This window comes from Oncorhynchus clarkii, chromosome 4 (genome assembly GCF_045791955.1).
Source record: "Oncorhynchus clarkii lewisi isolate Uvic-CL-2024 chromosome 4, UVic_Ocla_1.0, whole genome shotgun sequence".
In the NCBI taxonomy this organism is placed as follows: Eukaryota; Metazoa; Chordata; class Actinopteri; order Salmoniformes; family Salmonidae; genus Oncorhynchus; species Oncorhynchus clarkii.
Genome location: NC_092150.1, coordinates 89,305,233 through 89,325,221, shown reverse-complemented (window position 1 = coordinate 89,325,221; position 19,989 = coordinate 89,305,233). Strand labels below are relative to the sequence as shown.

Genomic DNA, 19,989 nt, shown 5'->3' with positions numbered 1-19,989 from the left:
TTAAAAAACATATTTTTTTAAATATATTTGTATTTTTTACTTTTATTTAACTAGGCAAGTCAGTTAAGAACAAATTCTTATTTTCAATGACGGCCTAGGAACAGTGGGTTAACTGCCTGTTCAGGGGCAGAACGACAGATTTGCACCTTGTTACCTGAGTGGATGCAGAAAACATCTGCTATTCTATTCAGATACATCCACAATTGTACTGATGTTATTGAATGATTATAACAAAGAACACAGGTTATCAAATATTATAATACTAGGTTGTGTGGATACGGAAGCCAACAGAGGATTGCTGTGTTTTGGACGACATTTTAGGTCAGTTGCTGTAGCCAGTGGTTCTCAAACCACTCTTCGGGGAACCCCAGATGTTTTGTTTTATCCCTGAACTATCTCACCTGATTCATATAATCTAGGGCTTGATGATTAGTTGACTAGTTGACTCAGGTGTGCTAGTTCTGGAATAGATCACAAACAAGGAAACGGCTAGGGGTCCCTGAGGAGAGGTTTGGAACGGCTGGGGGTCCCTGAGGAGAGGTTTGGAATGGTTGGGGGTTCCTGAGGAGAGGTTTGGAACGGCTGGGGGTCCCTGAGGAGAGGTTTGGAATGGTTGGGGGTCCCTGAGGAGAGGTTTGGAATGGTTGGGGGTCCCTGAGGAGAGGTTTGGAATGGTTGGGGGTCCCTGAGGAGAGGTTTGGAACGGCTGGGGGTCCCTGAGGAGAGGTTTCGAACGGCTGGGGGTCCCTGAGGAGAGGTTTGGAATGGTTGGGGGTCCCTGAGGAGAGGTTTGGAATGGTTGGGGGTCCCTGAGGAGAGGTTTGGAATGGTTGGGGGTCCCTGAGGAGAGGTTTGGAATGGTTGGGGGTCCCTGAGGAGAGGTTTGGAACGGCTGGGGGTCTCTGGGGAGAGGTTTGGAATGGTTGGGGGTCCCTGAGGAGAGGTTGGGGGTCCCTGGGGAGAGGTTTGGAATGGCTGGGGGTCCCTGAGGAGAGGTTTGGAACGGCTGGGGTCCGTTCCTGAGGGTTCCTGAGGAGAGGTTTGAGAAACACTGCCGTAGTCTATAGGAAATACAAGATTGGCAAATTATTTTCAAAGCTATTTCAGTATAGGCTATATATAGTGTGGTACATACAGTATATGTTCTGTGCATTATCTTAAACGTGGCCATGTGTGTATTATGAAACAACGTTTTTACAAAGGGAACAGGTTATAACGTGAGTAATGCAAACTGCTGCACAGGATATAGCTTATGATGTGACGTAGTTCATTCACACGTTGGTGGTTACAATGTAGGCATCCATTTCTTGAAGAGGGCCTCAACATACAAACAATGTGGTCATATTTGAGCGGTACAATTAATCTGAAATACATTGAGACTGCTATCATCTCAGTTTTAAAATGTGTGTGGGTAATATTGCAGCTCCGTTGCTAAAAACAAGCCTGTTTATTTTAGCCTATAACACCCTACCCTCTTTGTGGAATGGTACCGTCTCTCCACACATATTTCATTAATAAAATTCAGGCTCACAATAAAAGGAGGCGCGCTCCACTATCTGTAGCTACTACCATTCACTTGAAAGCGGTGAAAGTAATGCACAGAGGTGACAACAGCAGGACAGTAGATTATAGAATACGATCATTTAATAGGGATAGTGATTTATTTTGTAAAGTTTTATTGTTAGTACATTTTGTTGATAAGGCATCATCATGTATCCGGACTCGAGCCCAGACTACGATGACTCCTCGAGCTCGTCTATCAGCAGCAGCAGCAGCACCTGCGCAGCATCGCCTACCGGAGATATCCCCCAGTGTAGCCAGCGATCTCCAGATTCACACAGGAACAAATCGTCAATGGACAGCAACATGTCGCAGGTATTTTTTTTAGGATCTTATTAGAAACAAAAGGAAAACATTTGAATGTAATTGTCGTTGGCATTTTTTTAAATATTCATTATGTCTGTGTTGCATTGAGTTTGTGGCTAAATCAATTATTTATTAACAAAAAATAATAATAATTGCATATTAGGCCTAACTAATAAGACACGGTGATTCTAGCCAACTAGATCGCGAACCGCTCCTGTGAAATGTAGCATTGTCAGCACCATTCCCTATTACATATTCAGATGTTTATGGCATGTTGAAAATGCCTTTATTGGGTAGGTAGGTAGGTAGGTAGGTACCGTACAGTCCAAGCCTACATGGCACCGTCAGACTGTTGACTGATTACCTTCAAATTCCTGACATTCCTAGCGTGGTATAGAAGGTCCATGTTGACCAAATTATAATTTAAGACTTGACTGATGCCATCATGCCAATAGATCATGATGGTGATGATGGTGATGATGATGATGATGATTGGTGTAGCTATTTTTGGCATCACGAGATGGACTGTCATTGATTAATTATGTGTGACGTCAGAAACCATTTAAAATGCTAGTAAAAAAATAATTCTAGATGTTGTAAATTAGTACAGAATTATCTTTGTAGATACTCCATAAATAGTGCTATACATTTCACGCCAATAACCAAATCATTGATGCACATCACACCCCTTTTTGGAAAGGTCAACCTTGCACATCATTGGATTCAATTGATTTTTATTCAATAAATTCAACATTCCTTGTATTGTTTTTGCAGGATGTCTGTGGAGAAACAGACTCTCCATGGCAGTCTCCCTTTGTTCCAACGGTGACTGCAATCTCAACCTCCCTGGATCTGCACTGGATGTTCCAACAGACCACCGTCATCACATCAGCATCAGTCTCCTCCTCCTCCTCCTCCTCCTCCTCCTCTTCCTCCTCCTCCTCCTCCTCCTCCTCCTCCTCCTCCTCCTCCTCCTCCTCTTCCTCCTCCAGTGGACGTGCAAAGCTTAGCAGAGCGCATGGCGCAACCCAGTTGTCTTCCAGAGTGGAAGGCAGCAAGAAAGGGAAAAAACAGGCAAGCCTTGTTAAATATCAAGGAGAATTTTGATACATCTTTAAAAAAAAAAAATCTTGAATGTCTGATGTGCGTGTGTGCACGTGACCTACCAGGTAGACTGTGCCAATGTTGTAGCATTTTACGCACGTCTCAGTGATTGCTTGGGTGTAGAGCCTCTCACTATACATTACATTTGTATCTTAGCCAAGGAGAGTCTACATTCTTTAACAATGGCATATTTTCTGACACTGCATTGAAGGATGTGTAGGCTTCTTTTTTTTTTAGGGCTACCCTTTGCCAAATGTTGAATTAGCCAAGTGATGAGATGGCAAGATTCCTCATGCAGGTCCGGATATGCATTGACAGGGTTCTCATTTGTTGAGACTGATCTAGCCTTCATCAGAAGAGGACGAGAGGAGAAATATCAGGAGAGAGAGGAATAAAGTCGCTGCAGCCAAGTGTCGCAACAGACGGAGGGAGCTCACTGACACCCTGCAAGCCGTAAGTGCACCTTGTTTTCATCTGAAAAAAAAACTACTGTTATGTCCTTATGGAGATGCTTAGCAGAATGGATTTTACCCAAAGTGCACCTTGTTTTCATCTGAAAAAAAACCTACTGTTATGTCCTTATGGAGATGCTTAGCAGAATGGATTTTACCCAAAGTGCACCTTGTTTTCATCTGAAAACAAAAACTACTGTTATGTCCTTATGGAGAAGCTTAGCAGAATGGATTTTACCCAAAGTGATTGAGGCTCTCCATACTTCGTACTAGACCACATATATTTTTTTAATTGTCATTTCATAAATGTGTTAATTGATTGATGTGTGGTTCTCCCCTTACATAGGAAACTGATCAGCTTGAGGGGGACAAAGAGGCCTTGCAGACAGAGATAACCCACCTCCTGAAAGAGAAAGAGAGACTGGAACAGATCCTATCCGCCCACCAACCAGCCTGCAAACTAGCCGTCGCTGAGGACGATATCGAAAATGAGATCGACGATGACATTGAAGGCATTCTACAAGACGCCCCAGATTCTGCCCAGCTGCTCTCCATCTTGGAGAATGCAGACAAACTCCAACTACCAGAAGGCAATGCGACAGTAGTGACTGTGTCCAAGGTCCCCTTGTTCCAAGAAATGGACACCGTCCCCGTCCCAAGCATCTCCATCTCTGCCTCGGCAATCTTGGGTAACTCCAACATCCTACTGTGCTCCAGTGCTGAGGAAGAACCCATGGAGGATCTAGACTTCGACCAGGGTGACCTACAGGACCTGGTCCCCAGTCTGGAACTCAACATGGCTGTGGCCCCTGAGACCGCCCCGTCCGTTCCCGACATCGACCTCCTCGGGGGCCCCTTCTGCCTCTCAGACTGGGAGACCCTGTACAAGTCTGTGGCTAATGATCTGGAGCCCCTCTGCACCCCTACGATGATGACTTCCACTGACAGTCCTACATGTAGCAGTTATTACCGCTCTGTGTTTTCGTTCAATTACTCCGAGATAGATCATGTGGCTGAGGAGAAGGGGTGTTGTGAGAGCTCCGAGGGTCTCAAAGGAGTCGTTAGCGGTAGATCTGATTTGATTAACGGTAGTCTCAATTCTCCCACTCTGTTGGCCTTGTGAATCTGTTATGAACTGGTTGGAGAAATAGGGCCAGTTCCCCACACACAGAATAAGCCTAGTCTTATTAAAAAGTAATAATAGCATATTCAATAATGATTCTCCATTGAAAGTGCTCTCCTAGTCCAGGACTAGGACTAGATCTGTGTCTGGGAAACTGGTCCATGAGGTTGATATTGAATCAATAAGCTATGGTCTATTTATCTATCTATCTATCTATCCCCAGATGTTTTGTTAACCTTTAACCTTTAGCACCAAATGAAATGGTTACTGTGACTGTAACGGTGTTAACTTCTTCCAGATATATTGGTGCACCTGTGAGGGCTGTTCACTCTCTTGAGTAGTGGTGGAAAAAGTACCCAATTGTCATACTTAAGTTAAAGTAAAGATTCCTTCATAGAACATAATAGACTCAAGTAAACGGGAAAGTCACCCAGTAAAATACTACTTGTGTAAAAATCTAAAAGTATTAGGTTTTTAAATATACTTAAGTATTCAAAGTAAATGTAATTGCTAAAAATATACTGAAGTATCAAAAGTAAAAGTATAAATAATTACTTATATTACTTTTCGGATAGCCAGGGACACACTCCCAACACTCAGGCATCATTTACAAACCAAGCATTTGTGTTTAGTGAGTCAGCCAGATCAGAGGCAGTTGAGCTGGCCAGGGATGTTATCTTCATAAGTCTGTGAATTGGACCATTTTCCTGTCCTGCTAAGCATTAAATATGTAACCAGTACTTTTGGGTGTCAGGGGAAATGTATGTGGTAAACTCACTTTTTTTTTAGGAATATAGTGAAGTTTAAAAGTAGTCAGAAATATAAATAGTAAAGTACAGATACCTCCAAAAAAGTACTTAAGTAGTACTTTAAAGTATTTTTACTGAAGTACTTTACACCACTGCTCTTGAGAGAGATACATATGTATATTGTTGGTATTGTATCAAAATTAAATGCATGAAAAATCATACCATTCAAAATGGTGCTACATTTTTGTGTTTCATCCTTAAATATATATGTGAAACTAGACTGTGGTTTGTGTGGATGCCGTTATCAGATTGTGTCTGAACAGGTGAAATTACAGTTTAAGTAATGTGGACATTATTTTACTGTAAGGTGAGATTTCTTTCAGGTTTTCACTGAAAACACAGTGCCATGTGTTTTATTAAGATGTATTTTATGACATAGATTATTTTTTTTTACATTCAAAGTTTTGACTAACTCTTGGTCAAATGCCAAAAATAAATAAATAGAACACAGACAAATAAAAAATATACCATTGACAAATCTTAGTTGTTGACTGTTTTAATGGAATACATTGCATTCTCATATATAGGCTGTTGTTCAGGTCTGTATAGGCCTATAATGATATTTCTGTCAGAATAAGTCATATAAGCTACTTCTTATGAAGGCCTACAGCTATGTCAAATGCTCTTTCCATAAATAATTGTAATATTGGAACGATATAAATTCATCGAGGATAACATGTATTTTTAAACAACGAGATCATGTTAATGATTCATTGTCGTTAATCTCTTGCCAATATTCTCCCTGTCAAGGCAATTTCAGATAAGCACACAGCACAGAGTGTACGGTTGCAGTATTTTTACATCACGACGTGTTTACGCTGCACACGATTGCGTTGCACTTCCATGTCCATATTTGGAGAGTTCAGACGTTTTGTCTCCATGGAGATGTTTTGGCAGTGTCGGGTTTCTCTCCGGAAGATTTTCCCGGAAAAAAAAGACAAAGCAGGGCAGGCAGAGCGAGTGGAGGGAGAACCCGAGAGAACCGTTGTTATCAGGAAACACACAGTCCTTCACAGGAATTCCCATGTAATAGAGTGCCGTGGAATTCATTTTACATTGCCTGTAGCTGTACGTGTTTATGCTGGCTTTAGTTGTATTATTAGCTTGTCTGCCTGCTCCTACCCATGAAAAAAATAGAATTGCATTTTCTATTCTGTTCTACCCTCTTCTAGCCTATTCTGTTCTAGAATTGCCTCTTCTTGCCGTGCAACCTAATACAGACAGTACCAGACAGACAACTAAACATGTTTCTTCTTAAATAAAAATAAATGCACATTTCTGTCTAATATATATCACTTCTTCTTCTTCAACCGTAATAAATTACATTGCATGTTATACATTATGTTTAGTGCTGCATATCTATCTGTAAGCTCATCATCATTGACTGACTGACCATGTCAAAGCCACAAGATAGTGAAGCCATATTGAAGAAAGTGTCTTCATGTGTTGGGCCTATGTTATATAGTTAGGAAAAAGCATCCATATTTATATCTCAGAGCTGAATGGTATTCGTGCCAGAAGACTGTCATCTGGGCATGAAATTCTGCTGAGCTGAGCAATTATGCAATAGAGTGAAAATACTTCATCTTTATTCACAGTCTCTGATGCCCATTCCAGTCCCTATCGTCTCTCCGTGGCCTTCATCTTTATTCACAGTCTCTCTGATGCCCCTTCCAGTCCCTATCGTCTCTCTGTGGCCTTCATCTTTATTCACAGTCTCTCTGATGCCCCTTCCAGTCCCTATCGTCTCTCTGTGGCCTTCATCTTTATTCACAGTCTCTGATGCCCATTCCAGTCCCTATCGTCTCTCCGTGGCCTTCATCTTTATTCACAGTCTCTCTGATGCCCCTTCCAGTCCCTATCGTCTCTCTGTGGCCTTCATCTTTATTCACAGTCTCTGATGCCCATTCCAGTCCCTATCGTCTCTCTGTGGCCTTCATCTTTATTCACAGTCTCTGATGCCCATTCCAGTCCCTATCGTCTCTCTGTGGCCTTCATCTTTATTCACAGTCTCTGATGCCCATTCCAGTCCCTATCGTCTCTCCGTGGCCTTCATCTTTATTCACAGTCTCTGATGCCCATTCCAGTCCCTATCGTCTCTCTGTGGCCTTCATCTTTATTCACAGTCTCTGATGCCCATTCCAGTCCCTATCGTCTCTCTGTGGCCTTCATCTTTATTCACAGTCTCTGATGCCCATTCCAGTCCCTATCGTCTCTCTGTGGCCTTCATCTTTATTCACAGTCCCTGATGCCTATTCCAGTCACTAACATCTCCCTGATGTGCACGAGGTTGGCTGTATGCCATAACATAGTGTGTATGTGTGTGCTTGTGTGTTTGTGCATTTTCTGATTCAGTTAGCTTCAAATAAGAGCACTAGAAGGAGCTGTGAAGGGGATTCTGTTCTACCACTAATGTTTTCTTAATGTAAGTAGTCCTACTACTGGGCTACTACAGGGGAATTATACTCTAGCTAGTAGCCCACCTACATGGTCAACCTAACTCTACTGTACAAATTACCCCACAGACAGTTACCGGGGCAACCACCACACCCAAACACACAGCCTTTCCGTTATAAGAGTGGAGTGAGGCTTAGTGGAAAAGTTTCCACGGGTTGGGAGGGGGCCACTGACAGGTTTGGGACGGGGCCTCAGATTGGCCTCTGCCTGGGGCCTCCGAATCACTAAGTCCGCCCCCCTGGACACAGCCCTGGATTTATCCCACATTAAACTGTCATGAAGCAGTGACCTCTTTTTTTTTACTGGGCATAAATGTCTATATTAAATTAGTATTATATGGAACCCTTGATAGGAAGGTACGCATGGGGCATTTTACACCACCACAGCCAGTCAAATGTGTTTACATTTGGCGGGTCCTGAAACGGCTGCACGTGGATGGATGTAACGTAGGGAGGGGTATTTTAGGACAGGTGAAAGAATGGTGAACAGTCAGTCAGAAGAAGCCATCCTATTCAGTATTCTATATCATGTCCAGTATTCTATATATTTGTCACGTTCTGACATTTATTTCCTTTGTTGTGTGTTTATTTAGAATGGTCGGGGTGTGAGTTGGGATGGGCAGTCTATGTTTGTTTTTCTATGATTTGGGTATTTCTATGTTTCGGCCTAGTATGGTTCTCAATCAGAGGCAGGTGTCATTAGTTGTCTCTGATTGAGAATCATACTTAGGTAGCCTGGGTTTCACTGTGTGTTTGTGGGTGATTGTTCCTGTCTCTGTGTTTTGCACCAGATAGGACTGTTTTTTTTTTTGTGGTTTTCCCACGTTTATTGTTTTGTAGTGTTCGTGTTTATCGTTTTTTCATTAAACATGAGTAACCACCACGCCGCATTTTGGTCCGCTTCTCCTTCACAACAGGAAAACCGTTACACTCGTGTACATCATGAAGGTCTCTAGCCTGAAGAATAGATGCTGAGCTGGGACAGGATGCACCAAACATGTTTGAGGGAGGACGGGTGGATAAATTCCTATATGTCTTTGCATTTATTATGTTCATATCTTCTATTTTTCTATCTTAAAATGGATGAAATTGAAAGGGGCACGTGCAACTTGAATCCTAGACAGGTTTGAACATCTTATTAACTTTAGGCCTACTGCTACTTATTCTCAGTTCCTTAATATGATATTAGTGTTTGACATTTGTCATCATGCCCAGATAAGAATGGTCAAATATAGAACTGCTGTTAATAGTGCAGCCAGAGACTGAAATAAAAATGTCTGAGACTCAGACAGACAGACAGACAGACGTGTTGATGTGACTGACAGGCAGGCAGACAGACAGACAGATGTGTTGATGTGACTGACAGACAGACAAATGTGTTGACGTGACAGACAGACAGACAGACAGACAAATAGCTGTCTGGGATTTATTTTAATGGAAGAAAAGGGAAGGAAGGAGTGAATTATGGAAGAGTGGCATAAATAAAGAGGTCCGTCCGTCTGTTGTGGCTGCAGCTGGTGTGATGATACGATAGACAGAGAGTGAGTCAGAGAGGTGTTCAATTCATTTTTTTTCAGGATTTTCACCAAGAGATGAGAGAATCTCTCGACACGGTAATATAACCAATGGAAATTAACACCAGTTTCATATTACTTTGAATTGTCTCTATTTAGATTCAACAAATTTATATTAATTAACTGGTGGCATATTTCAACCAGAGAGAGAGTGGTATATGTTCCTCAGAAATGTCATTCTTGAAAGCTTACTGTTTTTTTGGCAGCATAGTGTTATACTGTAAGGGCTTCTCCCCAGTGAGACCCAACAGTGCTGACCTGGCACACGGACCGTGTGGGTTCCTCTACTTATGGATATCCCTGGCTGGGCTGCTTCCCTCCTCATCAAGTCTTTGCTCAGACAGACAGAGACAGGGAATACAGAGCCTTGACTCTCTGGTTGCCTACAAAATTATGCCCTATCCCCTATAGAATGCATTACTCTTGACCATAGCCCAGGGCACTATATAGGGAATAGGTTGCGATTTGGGATGCAGATAGGGAATAGACTAGAGCCAGCCAGATAGGGAATAGACTAGAGCCAGCCAGATAGGGAATAGACTAGAGCAAGTCAGATAGGGAATAGACTAGAGCAAGTCAGATAGGGAATAGACTAGAGCAAGTCAGATAGGGAATAGACTAGAGCCAGCCAGATAGGGAATAGACTAGAGCCAGCCAGATAGGGAATAGACTAGAGCCAGCCAGATAGGGAATAGACTAGAGCCAGCCAGATAGGGAATAGACTAGAGCCAGCCAGATAGGGAATAGACTAGAGCCAGCCAGATAGGGAATAGACTAGAGCCAGCCAGATAGGGAATAGACTAGAGCCAGCCAGATAGGGAATAGACTAGAGCCAGCCAGATAGGGAATAGACTAGAGCCAGCCAGATAGGGAATAGACTAGAGCCAGCCAGATAGGGAATAGACTAGAGCCAGCCAGATAGGGAGTAGACTAGAGCCAGCCAGATAAATCAAATCAAATCAAATTTTATTTGTCACATACACATGGTTAGCAGATGTTAATGCGAGTGTAGCGAAATGCTTGTGCTTCTAGTTCCGACAATGCAGTAATAACAAGTAATCTAACTAACAATTCCAAAACTACTGTCTTGTACACAGTGTAATGGGATAAAGAATATGTACATAAGGATATATGAATGAGTGATGGTACAGAGCAGCATAGGCAAGATACAGTAGATGGTATCGAGTACAGTATGTACAAATGAGATGAGTATGTAAACAAAGTGGCATAGTTTAAAGTGGCTAGTGATACATGTATTACATAAGGATACAGTCGATGATATAGAGTACAGTATATACGTATGCATATGAGATGAATAATGTAGGGTAAGTAACATTATATAAGGTAGCATTGTTTAAAGTGGCTAGTGATATATTTACATCATTTCCCATCAATTCCCATTATTAAAGTGGTTGGAGTTGAGTCAGTGTCAGTGTGTTGGCAGCAGCCACTCAGTGTTAGTGGTGGCTGTTTAACAGTCTGATGGCCTTGAGATAGAAGCTGTTTTTCAGTCTCTCGGTCCCAGCTTTGATGCACCTGTACTGACCTCGCCTTCTGGATGATAGCGGGGTGAACAGGCAGTGGCTCGAGTGGTTGATGTCCTTGATGATCTTTATGGCCTTCCTGTGACATCGGGTGGTGTAGGTGTCCTGGAGGGCAGGTAGTTTGCCCCCGGTGATGCGTTGTGCAGACCTCACTACCCTCTGGAGAGCCTTACGGTTGAGGGCGGTGCAGTTGCCATACCAGGCGGTGATACAGCCCGCCAGGATGCTCTCGATTGTGCATCTGTAGAAGTTTGTGAGTGCTTTTGGTGACGAGCCGAATTTCTTCAGCCTCCTGAGGTTGAAGAGGCGCTGCTGCGCCTTCTTCACGATGCTGTCTGTGTGAGTGGACCAATTCAGTTTGTCTGTGATGTGTATGCCGAGGAACTTAAAACTTGCTACCCTCTCCACTACTGTTCCATCGATGTGGATAGGGGGGTGTTCCCTCTGCTGTTTCCTGAAGTCCACAATCATCTCCTTAGTTTTGTTGACGTTGAGTGTGAGGTTATTTTCCTGACACCACACTCCGAGGGCCCTCACCTCCTCCCTGTAGGCCGTCTCGTCGTTGTTGGTAATCAAGCCTACCACTGTTGTGTCGTCCGCAAACTTGATGATTGAGTTGGAGGCGTGCGTGGCCACGCAGTCGTGGGTGAACAGGGAGTACAGGAGAGGGCTCAGAACGCACCCTTGTGGGGCCCCAGTGTTGAGGATCAGCGGGGAGGAGATGTTGTTGCCTACCCTCACCACCTGGGGGCGGCCCGTCAGGAAGTCCAGTACCCAGTTGCACAGGGCGGGGTCGAGACCCAGGGTCTCGAGCTTGATGACGAGCTTGGAGGGTACTATGGTGTTGAATGCCGAGCTGTAGTCGATGAACAGCATTCTCACATAGGTATTCCTCTTGTCCAGATGGGTTAGGGCAGTGTGCAGTGTGGTTGAGATTGCATCGTCTGTGGACCTATTTGGGCGGTAAGCAAATTGGAGTGGGTCTAGGGTGTCAGATAGGGTGGAGGTGATATGGTCCTTGACTAGTCTCTCAAAGCACTTCATGATGACGGATGTGAGTGCTACGGGGCGGTAGTCGTTTAGCTCAGTTACCTTAGCTTTCTTGGGAACAGGAACAATGGTGGCCCTCTTGAAGCATGTGGGAACAGCAGACTGGTATAGGGATTGATTGAATATGTCCGTAAACACACCGGCCAGCTGGTCTGCGCATGCTCTGAGGGCGCGGCTGGGGATGCCGTCTGGGCCTGCAGCCTTGCGAGGGTTAACACGTTTAAATGTCTTACTCACCTCGGCTGCAGTGAAGGAGAGACTGCATGTTTTCGTTGCAGGCCGTGTCAGTGGCACTGTATTGTCCTCAAAGCGGGCAAAAAAGTTATTTAGTCTGCCTGGGAGCAAGACATCCTGATCCGTGACTGGGCTGGATTTCTTCCTGTAGTCCGTGATTGACTGTAGACCCTGCCACATGCCTCTTGTGTCTGAGCCGTTGAATTGAGATTCTACTTTGTCTCTGTACTGGCGCTTAGCTTGTTTGATAGCCTTGCGGAGGGAATAGCTGCACTGTTTGTATTCGGTCATGTTACCAGACACCTTGCCCTGATTAAAAGCAGTGGTTCGCGCTTTCAGTTTCACACGAATGCTGCCATCAATCCACGGTTTCTGGTTAGGGAATAGGGAATAGACTAGAGCAAGTCAGATAGGGAGTAGACTAGAGCCAGTCAGACAGGGAGTAGACTAGAGCCAGTCAGATAGGGAATAGACTAGAGCCAGTCAGACAGGGAATAGACTAGAACCAGTCAGACAGAGAATAGACTAGAGCCAGTCAGACAGGGAATAGACTAGAGCCAGTCAGACAGGGAATAGACTAGAGCCAGTCAGACAGGGAATAGACTAGAGCCAGTCAGACAGGGAATAGACTAGAGCCAGTCAGACAGGGAATAGACTAGAGCCAGTCAGACAGGGAATAGACTAGAGCCAGTCAGACAGGGAATAGACTAGAGCCAGTCAGACAGGGAATAGACTAGAGCCAGTCAGATAGGGAGTAGACTAGAGCCAGTCAGATAGGGAGTAGACTAGAGCCAGTCAGATACGGAGTGAGTAGACCTGGGCATTGACACTCTCTCTCTCTCTCTCTCTTTCTCTCAAATTCAAATTCCGATTGCTTTATTCGCATGAAATACAACTTGTAGATATTGCCAAAGCAGTATAAGTGGTACAGCGTTTCAGTAAATCCAGTAAATCCATTCTCTCTTTCTCTCTCCCTCTTTCCCTCTCTCTCTCTCTCTCTTTCTCTTTCTCTCTCCCTCTTTCTCTCTTTCTCTCTCCCTCTTTCCCCCTCTCTCTCGCTCTCTCTTTCTCTCTCTCTCCCTCTTTCCCTCTCCCTCTCCCTCTCTCTCTTTCTCTCCCTCTCCCTCTTTCGTTCTCTCACTCTTTCCCTCTCTCTCTTTCTCCCTCTTTCCCTCTCTCTCTCTTTCTCCCTCTTTCCCTCTCTCTCTCTTTCTCTCTCTTTCCCTCTGTCTCAGGAACTGGACACTAAATCACGGATGGTGAAACCAAATTAGAATCTATAAAAAATAAACAGAGGAAGGGACATTTGTGGTGGAAGTCCAGATTGAAGTACGCTTGTTCCAAGTGGCCCACGGCTGAGGACATCATGATCACGCAGGACTGTCGTTGAATTCAAGTGCCCTACAAATATCTAATATCTGAATCAAGACCCAGACAGATTCCTGTCTTGTGTAGAAGTACAGCTGCTCTTGATAGAGGTGATTAAGGATAAGTACTTCAGTTACCGATGCCAAACAAACATATTTTATATTTATAGTTCATCTGTTGATATGGTATACGATACATTGCATTGGCATTGTAGTTGTTTTGCATCCACTTAAAGGATTATCATTGATCAGAGTTGGTATGTATAGGGTTATTAGCCTAATGACCAGTCTCATGTCACAATCAAAAAATATATTGTCCCACTAGAGGGCGCTAATACTGCAAGGAATATTCCTGAGTGGCTCTTCAAATAAACAACCAGGGTTGTCACAACCAACCAAGTAATTTCTTGATTTATTTGTTTATTAAATTGCCTTGCACATTTCCCTTGCAGATGCCCAGCCCTTTGGGGTCTTAGGTTAGAATAGAATACACTATATCAGGTCTAGTCTGTGACATGTATATATCATGAAGTGTACGTGAGCTAAGGTTGAGTTAAAGTAGCCTCTTGTAGTAATAAATAAAGGTTAGAGGGTCAAAACATCTAAATCCTAAATATCTTATTAGTAACAGTTGAAATCTATTCCCCTGGAATCGTAAGAGGGCATCAATAGAATTCCTGAACCCTTTAAATAGGACCCAAGGACACCAAATAAGAGCAGGTGCGACCATAGTGCGACTTGCTGAAGGGAAATCTATATGAAACTGATCTCTGGCTCTCCGGTTGCTGGAGTGCATGCACACAACACAGACATGGAAACTGTGTCAACAACAACTACAACAAAGCACTAATTATAGTCCATCATGTTTCCAAAATCACTTTCTTTGCTAGTACATATGTATGTAAAATTTATAAATAAGTAATAGATTTGTGTTTATAGACACAATTTGGCGTTTACAAAAATGAACACAAAAACAAAAATTTGCTTTTTGGTCTTCATTTAATGTTTGTGTGAGACATAATGTTAGCAGTGTAGTTAAGGTTACATTTATGTTTTAAAATCACATTTGAATAAGAAGAGCTATTGTAGAAATAGGCGGGATGATGACTTTGGTAAGTAGTGACGACTCCTCCAACAGAGGAAGCTGAAAGTCACAATCAGAATGTTGTGTGTTTTTTTTTGGTTGCTAGGGGTGGAGCGAACAACGCTTATTTCTTTTTTTCCCTTCTTCTGCTTCTTCTTCTTCTTCTTCTTCTTCCATTTAGCCCTGCGGTCTATTTCTATCGGCGCTTACGTCTGGGACAGCAAGTTCCGCATTCCAGTACCCTCCAAGATTCGGATCAGTATTTAAACGGACTGACGCAACGATTTTTCGATTTTTAGTCTCATAACGTAGCTACGTCCGATTCACAAATTACAGACACACATTATATCACCTCGGATATTGGACCTAATAAAGGTAAATTAACCAATTACTTCTGGCTTGGCTTATGCAACTTCGACTAACTCGATTAACAGTTAATTTTTGTTACACTTTTTTTATTTTTTATTCTGAAAAGTTTATTTAAAAAAAATGTTTTATCGTTTTCATAATTGTATTATTTTACAACGAGGATATTTTACGAGTTTTAGCTTGCAATCCCGAGATTCACAGCACTTCTACTATTGTCATTTTTTAGTCGTGGATTTTTTATTTATTTCATGTGCACAATATCTCTTTGTTGTTAGGTAACGTTACATTGTTACAACTGCGTTTTAAATCTCCATCAAACGGAAATAAAGTATCGATTGAATACCCGTTTAGTTTTCAATACTACTGTAGAATAGATGGTAGAAATCTGCGAAAATACATTTTTCACTGTTACATTAACGAAGCGGTTGAAGTCTGAATATTGTCCACGCTGCCAAGTTCAACGTTACGTAAGTCTGTTACAGACGAAACATTACTGTGGGCTATCGGCAGTAGCCTATTTAGACCACAACGTCTAGAATAGACCCAAATACATTCTTTCGTAGGATGGGGAGATTATTTTATTTTTTTGCATTCGCACTTGTTTCACTTTGCTTTGTTAGGCTACTGTAGCAGAGTAGAAGCACACTCAAGTGTACATGTTTCACACAGACAGTCTGATCACCATGTTTGACTTGAAGTTACAAGGGCTAATTTGTAAACTCATTTCCATGTTCATGGGAATTCATTCGATTGCGCGTATGCTATGTTTATTATGGTTATGATGGTGAATCATTATCAGCCTCATGCCTCCTCAACATTTAGAAAGTTCATATCTATCTATCTATCTATGTATCTATCTATCTGTCTGCCTGTCTGTCTGTCTACAGTTGAAGTCGGAAGTTTACATACACCTTAACCAAATACATTTAAACTCAGTTTTTTACAATTCCAGACACATGTCAGTTAAGATCACCACTTTATTTTAAGAATGTGAAATGTCAGAATAATAGTAGAGAATGATTTATTTAAGCTTTTATTTCTTTCATTACATTTGCAGTAGGTCAGAGGTTTACATGCACTCAATTAGTATTTGGTAGCATTGCCTTTAAATTGTTTAACTTGGGTCCAACGGTTCAGGTAGCTTTCCACAAGCTGAATTTTGGCCCATTCCTCCTGACAGAGCTGATGTAACTGAGTCAGGTTTGTAGGCCTCCTTGCTCGCACACGCTTTTTCAGTTCTGCCCACAAATTGTTTTTGGGATTGAGGTCAGGGCTTTGTGATGGCCACTCCAATACCTTGACTTTGTTATCTTTAAGCCATTTTGCCACAACTTTGGAAGTATGTTTGGGGGTCATTGTCCATTTGGAAGACCCATTTGTGACCAAGATTTAACTTCCTGACTGATGTCTTGAGATGTTGCTTCAATATATCCACATCATTTTCCTTCCTCATGGTGCAATCTATTTTGTGAAGTGCACCAGTCACTCCTGTGACAAAGCACCCCCACAACATGATGTTGCCACCCCCGTGCTTCACGGTTGGGATGGTGTTCTTCAGCTTGCAAGCCTCCCCCTTTTTCCTCCAAACAAAACGATGGTCATTATGGCCAAACAGTTCTATTTTTGTTTCATCAGACCAGAGGACATTTCTCCAAAAAGTACGATCTTTGTCCCCGTGTGCAGTTGCAAACAATAGTCTGGCTTTTTTATGGCGGCTTTGGAGCAGTGGCTTCTTCCTTGCTGAGTAATAGGACTCATTTTACTGTGTATGTAGATACTTTTGTATCTGTTTCCTCTAGTATCTTCACACGGTCCTTTGCTGTTGTTCTGGGATTTATTTGCACTTTTCGCACCAAAGAACGTGTCTCTTCCTGAGCGGTATGACGGCTGCGTGGTCCCATGGTGTTTATACTCGCGCATTATTGTTTGTACAGATGAACGTGATACCTTCAGGCATTTGGAAGTTGCTCCCAAGGATGAACCAGACTTGTGGAGGTCTACATTTTTTTTTCAGAGGTCTTGGCTGATTTCTTTTGATTTTCCCATGATATCAAGCAAAGAGGCACTGAGTTTGAAGGTAGGCCTTGAAATACATCTACAGGTACACCTCCACTTGACTCAAATGATATCAATTAGCCTATCAGAAGCTTCTAAAGCCATGACATCATTTTCTGGAATTTTCCAAGCTGTTTAAAGGCACAGTCAACTTAGTGTATGTAAACTTCCGACCCACTGGAATTGTGATACAATAAATTATAAGTGAAATAATCTGTCTGTAAACAGTTGTAGGAAAAATTACTTGTGTCATGCACAAAGTAGATATCCTAACCGACTTGCCAAAACTATAGTTTGTTAACAAGAAATTTGTGAAGTGGTTTTCAAACGAGTTTTCATGACTCCAACCTAAGTGTATGTAAACTTCTGACTTCAACTGTATCTATCTATCTGAATCATGTTTATCCTATTTTGAAACTGAGGTTATATGAGTTAAAATAACTATTATTCATATGTTTTTGCAGTGTCCAAAACACTGCTCCACCTGGTGGAAGAGGATTGCAGTCCAACTTGTGAGTAAGTAGACATTTAAAGTCTCATCATCTTTATCAAAATGACCTTATAACAAGGCTGCAGACATATCCTAGCTGTGTTTTCTCTCTCTCTCTCTCTCTCTCTCTCTCTCTGTCTCTGTCTCTGTCTCTGTCTCTCTCTGTCTCTCTCTCTCTCTGTCTCTCTCTCTCTGTCTCTCTCTCTCTGTCTCTCTCTCTCTCTGTCTCTCTCTCTCTCTGTCTCTCTCTCTCTCTGTCTCTCTCTCTCTCTCTCTCTCTCTCTCTGTCTCTCTCTCGGTGTCTCTGTCTCTCTCTGTCTCTGTCTCTCTCTCTCTCTCTCTCTCTCTCTCTCTCTCTGTCTCTCTCTCTGTCTCTCTCTCTCTGTCTCTCTCTCTCTCTCTCTGTCTCTCTCTCTCTTCTCTCTCTCTCTACATATCTCTATCTCTGTCTCTCTCTTCTTTCTTCTCTCTCTCTCTCTCTGTCTCTCTCTCTCTCTATCTCTCTCGGTCTCTCTGTTTCTCTGTCTCTCTCTCTCTCTCTCTCTCTTCTCTCTCTCTCTATATCTCTCTCTGTCTCTGTCTCTCTCTCTTCTCTTTCTCTCTATATATCTCTATATCTCTATCTCTCTCTGTCTCTCTCTCTCTATATATCTCTATATCTATATATCTCTGTCTCTCTCTCTCTCTCTCTCTCTTCTCTCTTCTCTCTCTCTATATATATCTCTCTCTGTCTCTGTCTCTGTCTCTGTCTCTGTCTCTGTCTCTGTCTCTGTCTCTGTCTCTCTCTCTCTCTCTCTCTCTCTCTCTCTCTCTCTCTCTCTCTCTCTCTCTCTCTCTCTCTCTTCCTGACATAACCATATTACAGTGTTTTATATGGTCTGGTTATACAGTGTTTTACAAGGCTGTTAGGGTTCCATCAGGGAAACAAACTGCCTGGTGCAGTAGTTTATCTCAGAGATGGTCTCTGTCACTGCCTGTGTCTTAAATGGTACCCTATATAGTTCACTACTTTTGACCAGGGCCCATAGGGTGTTCCATACAGAGGTAAAACATAAAATAAAACAAATTGAATTAAATGACAGGGTGGTTAGATTGAAGAACCTAAATAAATAAAATATATTTAGATTTGTTTAACACCTTTGTTTTGTTTAGGTTACTACATGATTCCATATGTGTTATTTTCATATTTTCATGTTTTCACTATTATTCTACAATGTAGATGTAAAAGCCTTGAATGAGTAGGTGTGTCCAAACTTTTGACTGGTTCTGTACATATAGGTAAGGGTAAAGTGACTAGGCAATCAGTATAGATAATAAACAGAGTAGCAACAGAGTATGTGAAGAGTGTGAAAGGGTGTCTGTGTGTTGGAGTGTCAGGGTCATGTGTGAGTGTGTGGTTAGAGGCCAGTGAGTGTACATCAAGCCTGTTCAAGCGAGTCAGTGCCAATAATAAGAATAAAATAAGGGTGTCAATGTAAATAGTCAGGGTAGCCATTTTGATGAACTGTTCAGCAGTCTAATGGGTTGGGGAGACTTTTGGTACCAGACTTGGCGCTCCGGTACCGCTTGCCATGCTGTAGCAGAGAGAACATCTTTGACTTGGGTGGCTGGAGTCTTTGACAATTTTTAGGTCTTTCTTCTGACACCTCCTGGTACAGAGGCTCAGCTCCGGTGATTTACTGGGCCACACGCACTACCTTGTGTAGCGCCTTGCGGTCGGAGGCCGAGCAGTTGCCATACCAGGCGGTGATGAAACCAGTCAGGAGGCTCTCGATGGTGCAGCTGTAGACATTTTTGAGGATCTGAGATCCAAGCCAAATCTTTTCAGCCTCCCGATGGGGTATAGGTGTTGTGCCCTTTTCATGACTGTTGGTGTGTGTAGACCACGATAGGTCCTTAGGGATGTTGACACTGAGGAACTTGAAGGTCTTGACCCGCCCCACTACAGCCCTGTCGATGTGAATGAGGTCGTGCCCGCCCTTCTGTTTCCTGTAGTCCACAATCAGCTCCTTTGTTTTGATCGCATTGAGGAAGAGGTTGTTGTCATGGCACCACACTGCCAGGTCTATGACCTCCATCCCTATAGGCTGTCTCGTCATCATCGGTGATGAGGCCTACCATCGTTGTGTCATCGACAAACTTAATGACAGTTTTGGAGCCGTGCGTGGCCACGCAGTCGTGGGTTACCAGGGAGTAGGGGAGGGCACTAAGCACGCAACCTTGAGGTGCACCCCACGTTGAGGGTCAGCGTGGTGGATGTGTTGTTGCTTACCCTCACCACCTGGGGGTGGCCTGTCAGGAAATCCAGAATCCAGTTGCAGAGGGAGATGTTCAGTCCCAGGGTCCTTGGAGGGCACTATGGTGTTGAACGCTGAGCTGTAGTTAGTGAACAGCATTCTCACGTAGGTGTTC

General features: G+C 42.9%; 2 protein-coding genes across 4 annotated transcripts in view; both read left to right on the top strand.

The window, feature by feature from the left end:
- Positions 1-1,610: 1,610 nt before the first annotated feature.
- LOC139407897 (protein c-Fos-like) lies at positions 1,611-5,832 on the top strand. The gene is made up of 4 exons (XM_071151771.1): positions 1,611-1,875; positions 2,641-2,940; positions 3,316-3,423; positions 3,769-5,832. The coding sequence occupies exons 1-4, from the start codon at positions 1,711-1,713 to the stop codon at positions 4,543-4,545; spliced, it is 1,350 nt and encodes a 449-aa protein (XP_071007872.1). The 5' UTR covers positions 1,611-1,710; the 3' UTR covers positions 4,546-5,832.
- Positions 5,833-14,760: 8,928 nt separating this feature from the next.
- LOC139407425 (jun dimerization protein 2-like) overlaps positions 14,761-19,989 on the top strand; it is a 36,351-nt gene continuing 31,122 nt past the window's right edge. Inside the window, exons 1-2 of one of the 3 annotated variants that reach the window (XM_071151195.1) lie at positions 14,761-15,038; positions 17,552-17,603. The gene's annotated coding sequence lies outside the window, so the exon portion shown is untranslated. The remainder of the gene's footprint in view (positions 15,039-17,551; positions 17,604-19,989) is intronic. The other 2 variants (XM_071151196.1, XM_071151194.1) reach the window with 2 other exon arrangements.

Coding starts and splice junctions, on each gene's coding strand:
- LOC139407897 (XM_071151771.1), top strand. CDS start 1,711: ATGTATCCGGACTCGAGCCCAGACTACGATGACTCCTCGAGCTCGTCT. Junction 1,876..2,640: donor TGGACAGCAACATGTCGCAG/GTATTTTTTTTA, acceptor TTGTTTTTGCAG/GATGTCTGTGGAGAAACAGA. Junction 2,941..3,315: donor GCAAGAAAGGGAAAAAACAG/GCAAGCCTTGTT, acceptor AGACTGATCTAG/CCTTCATCAGAAGAGGACGA.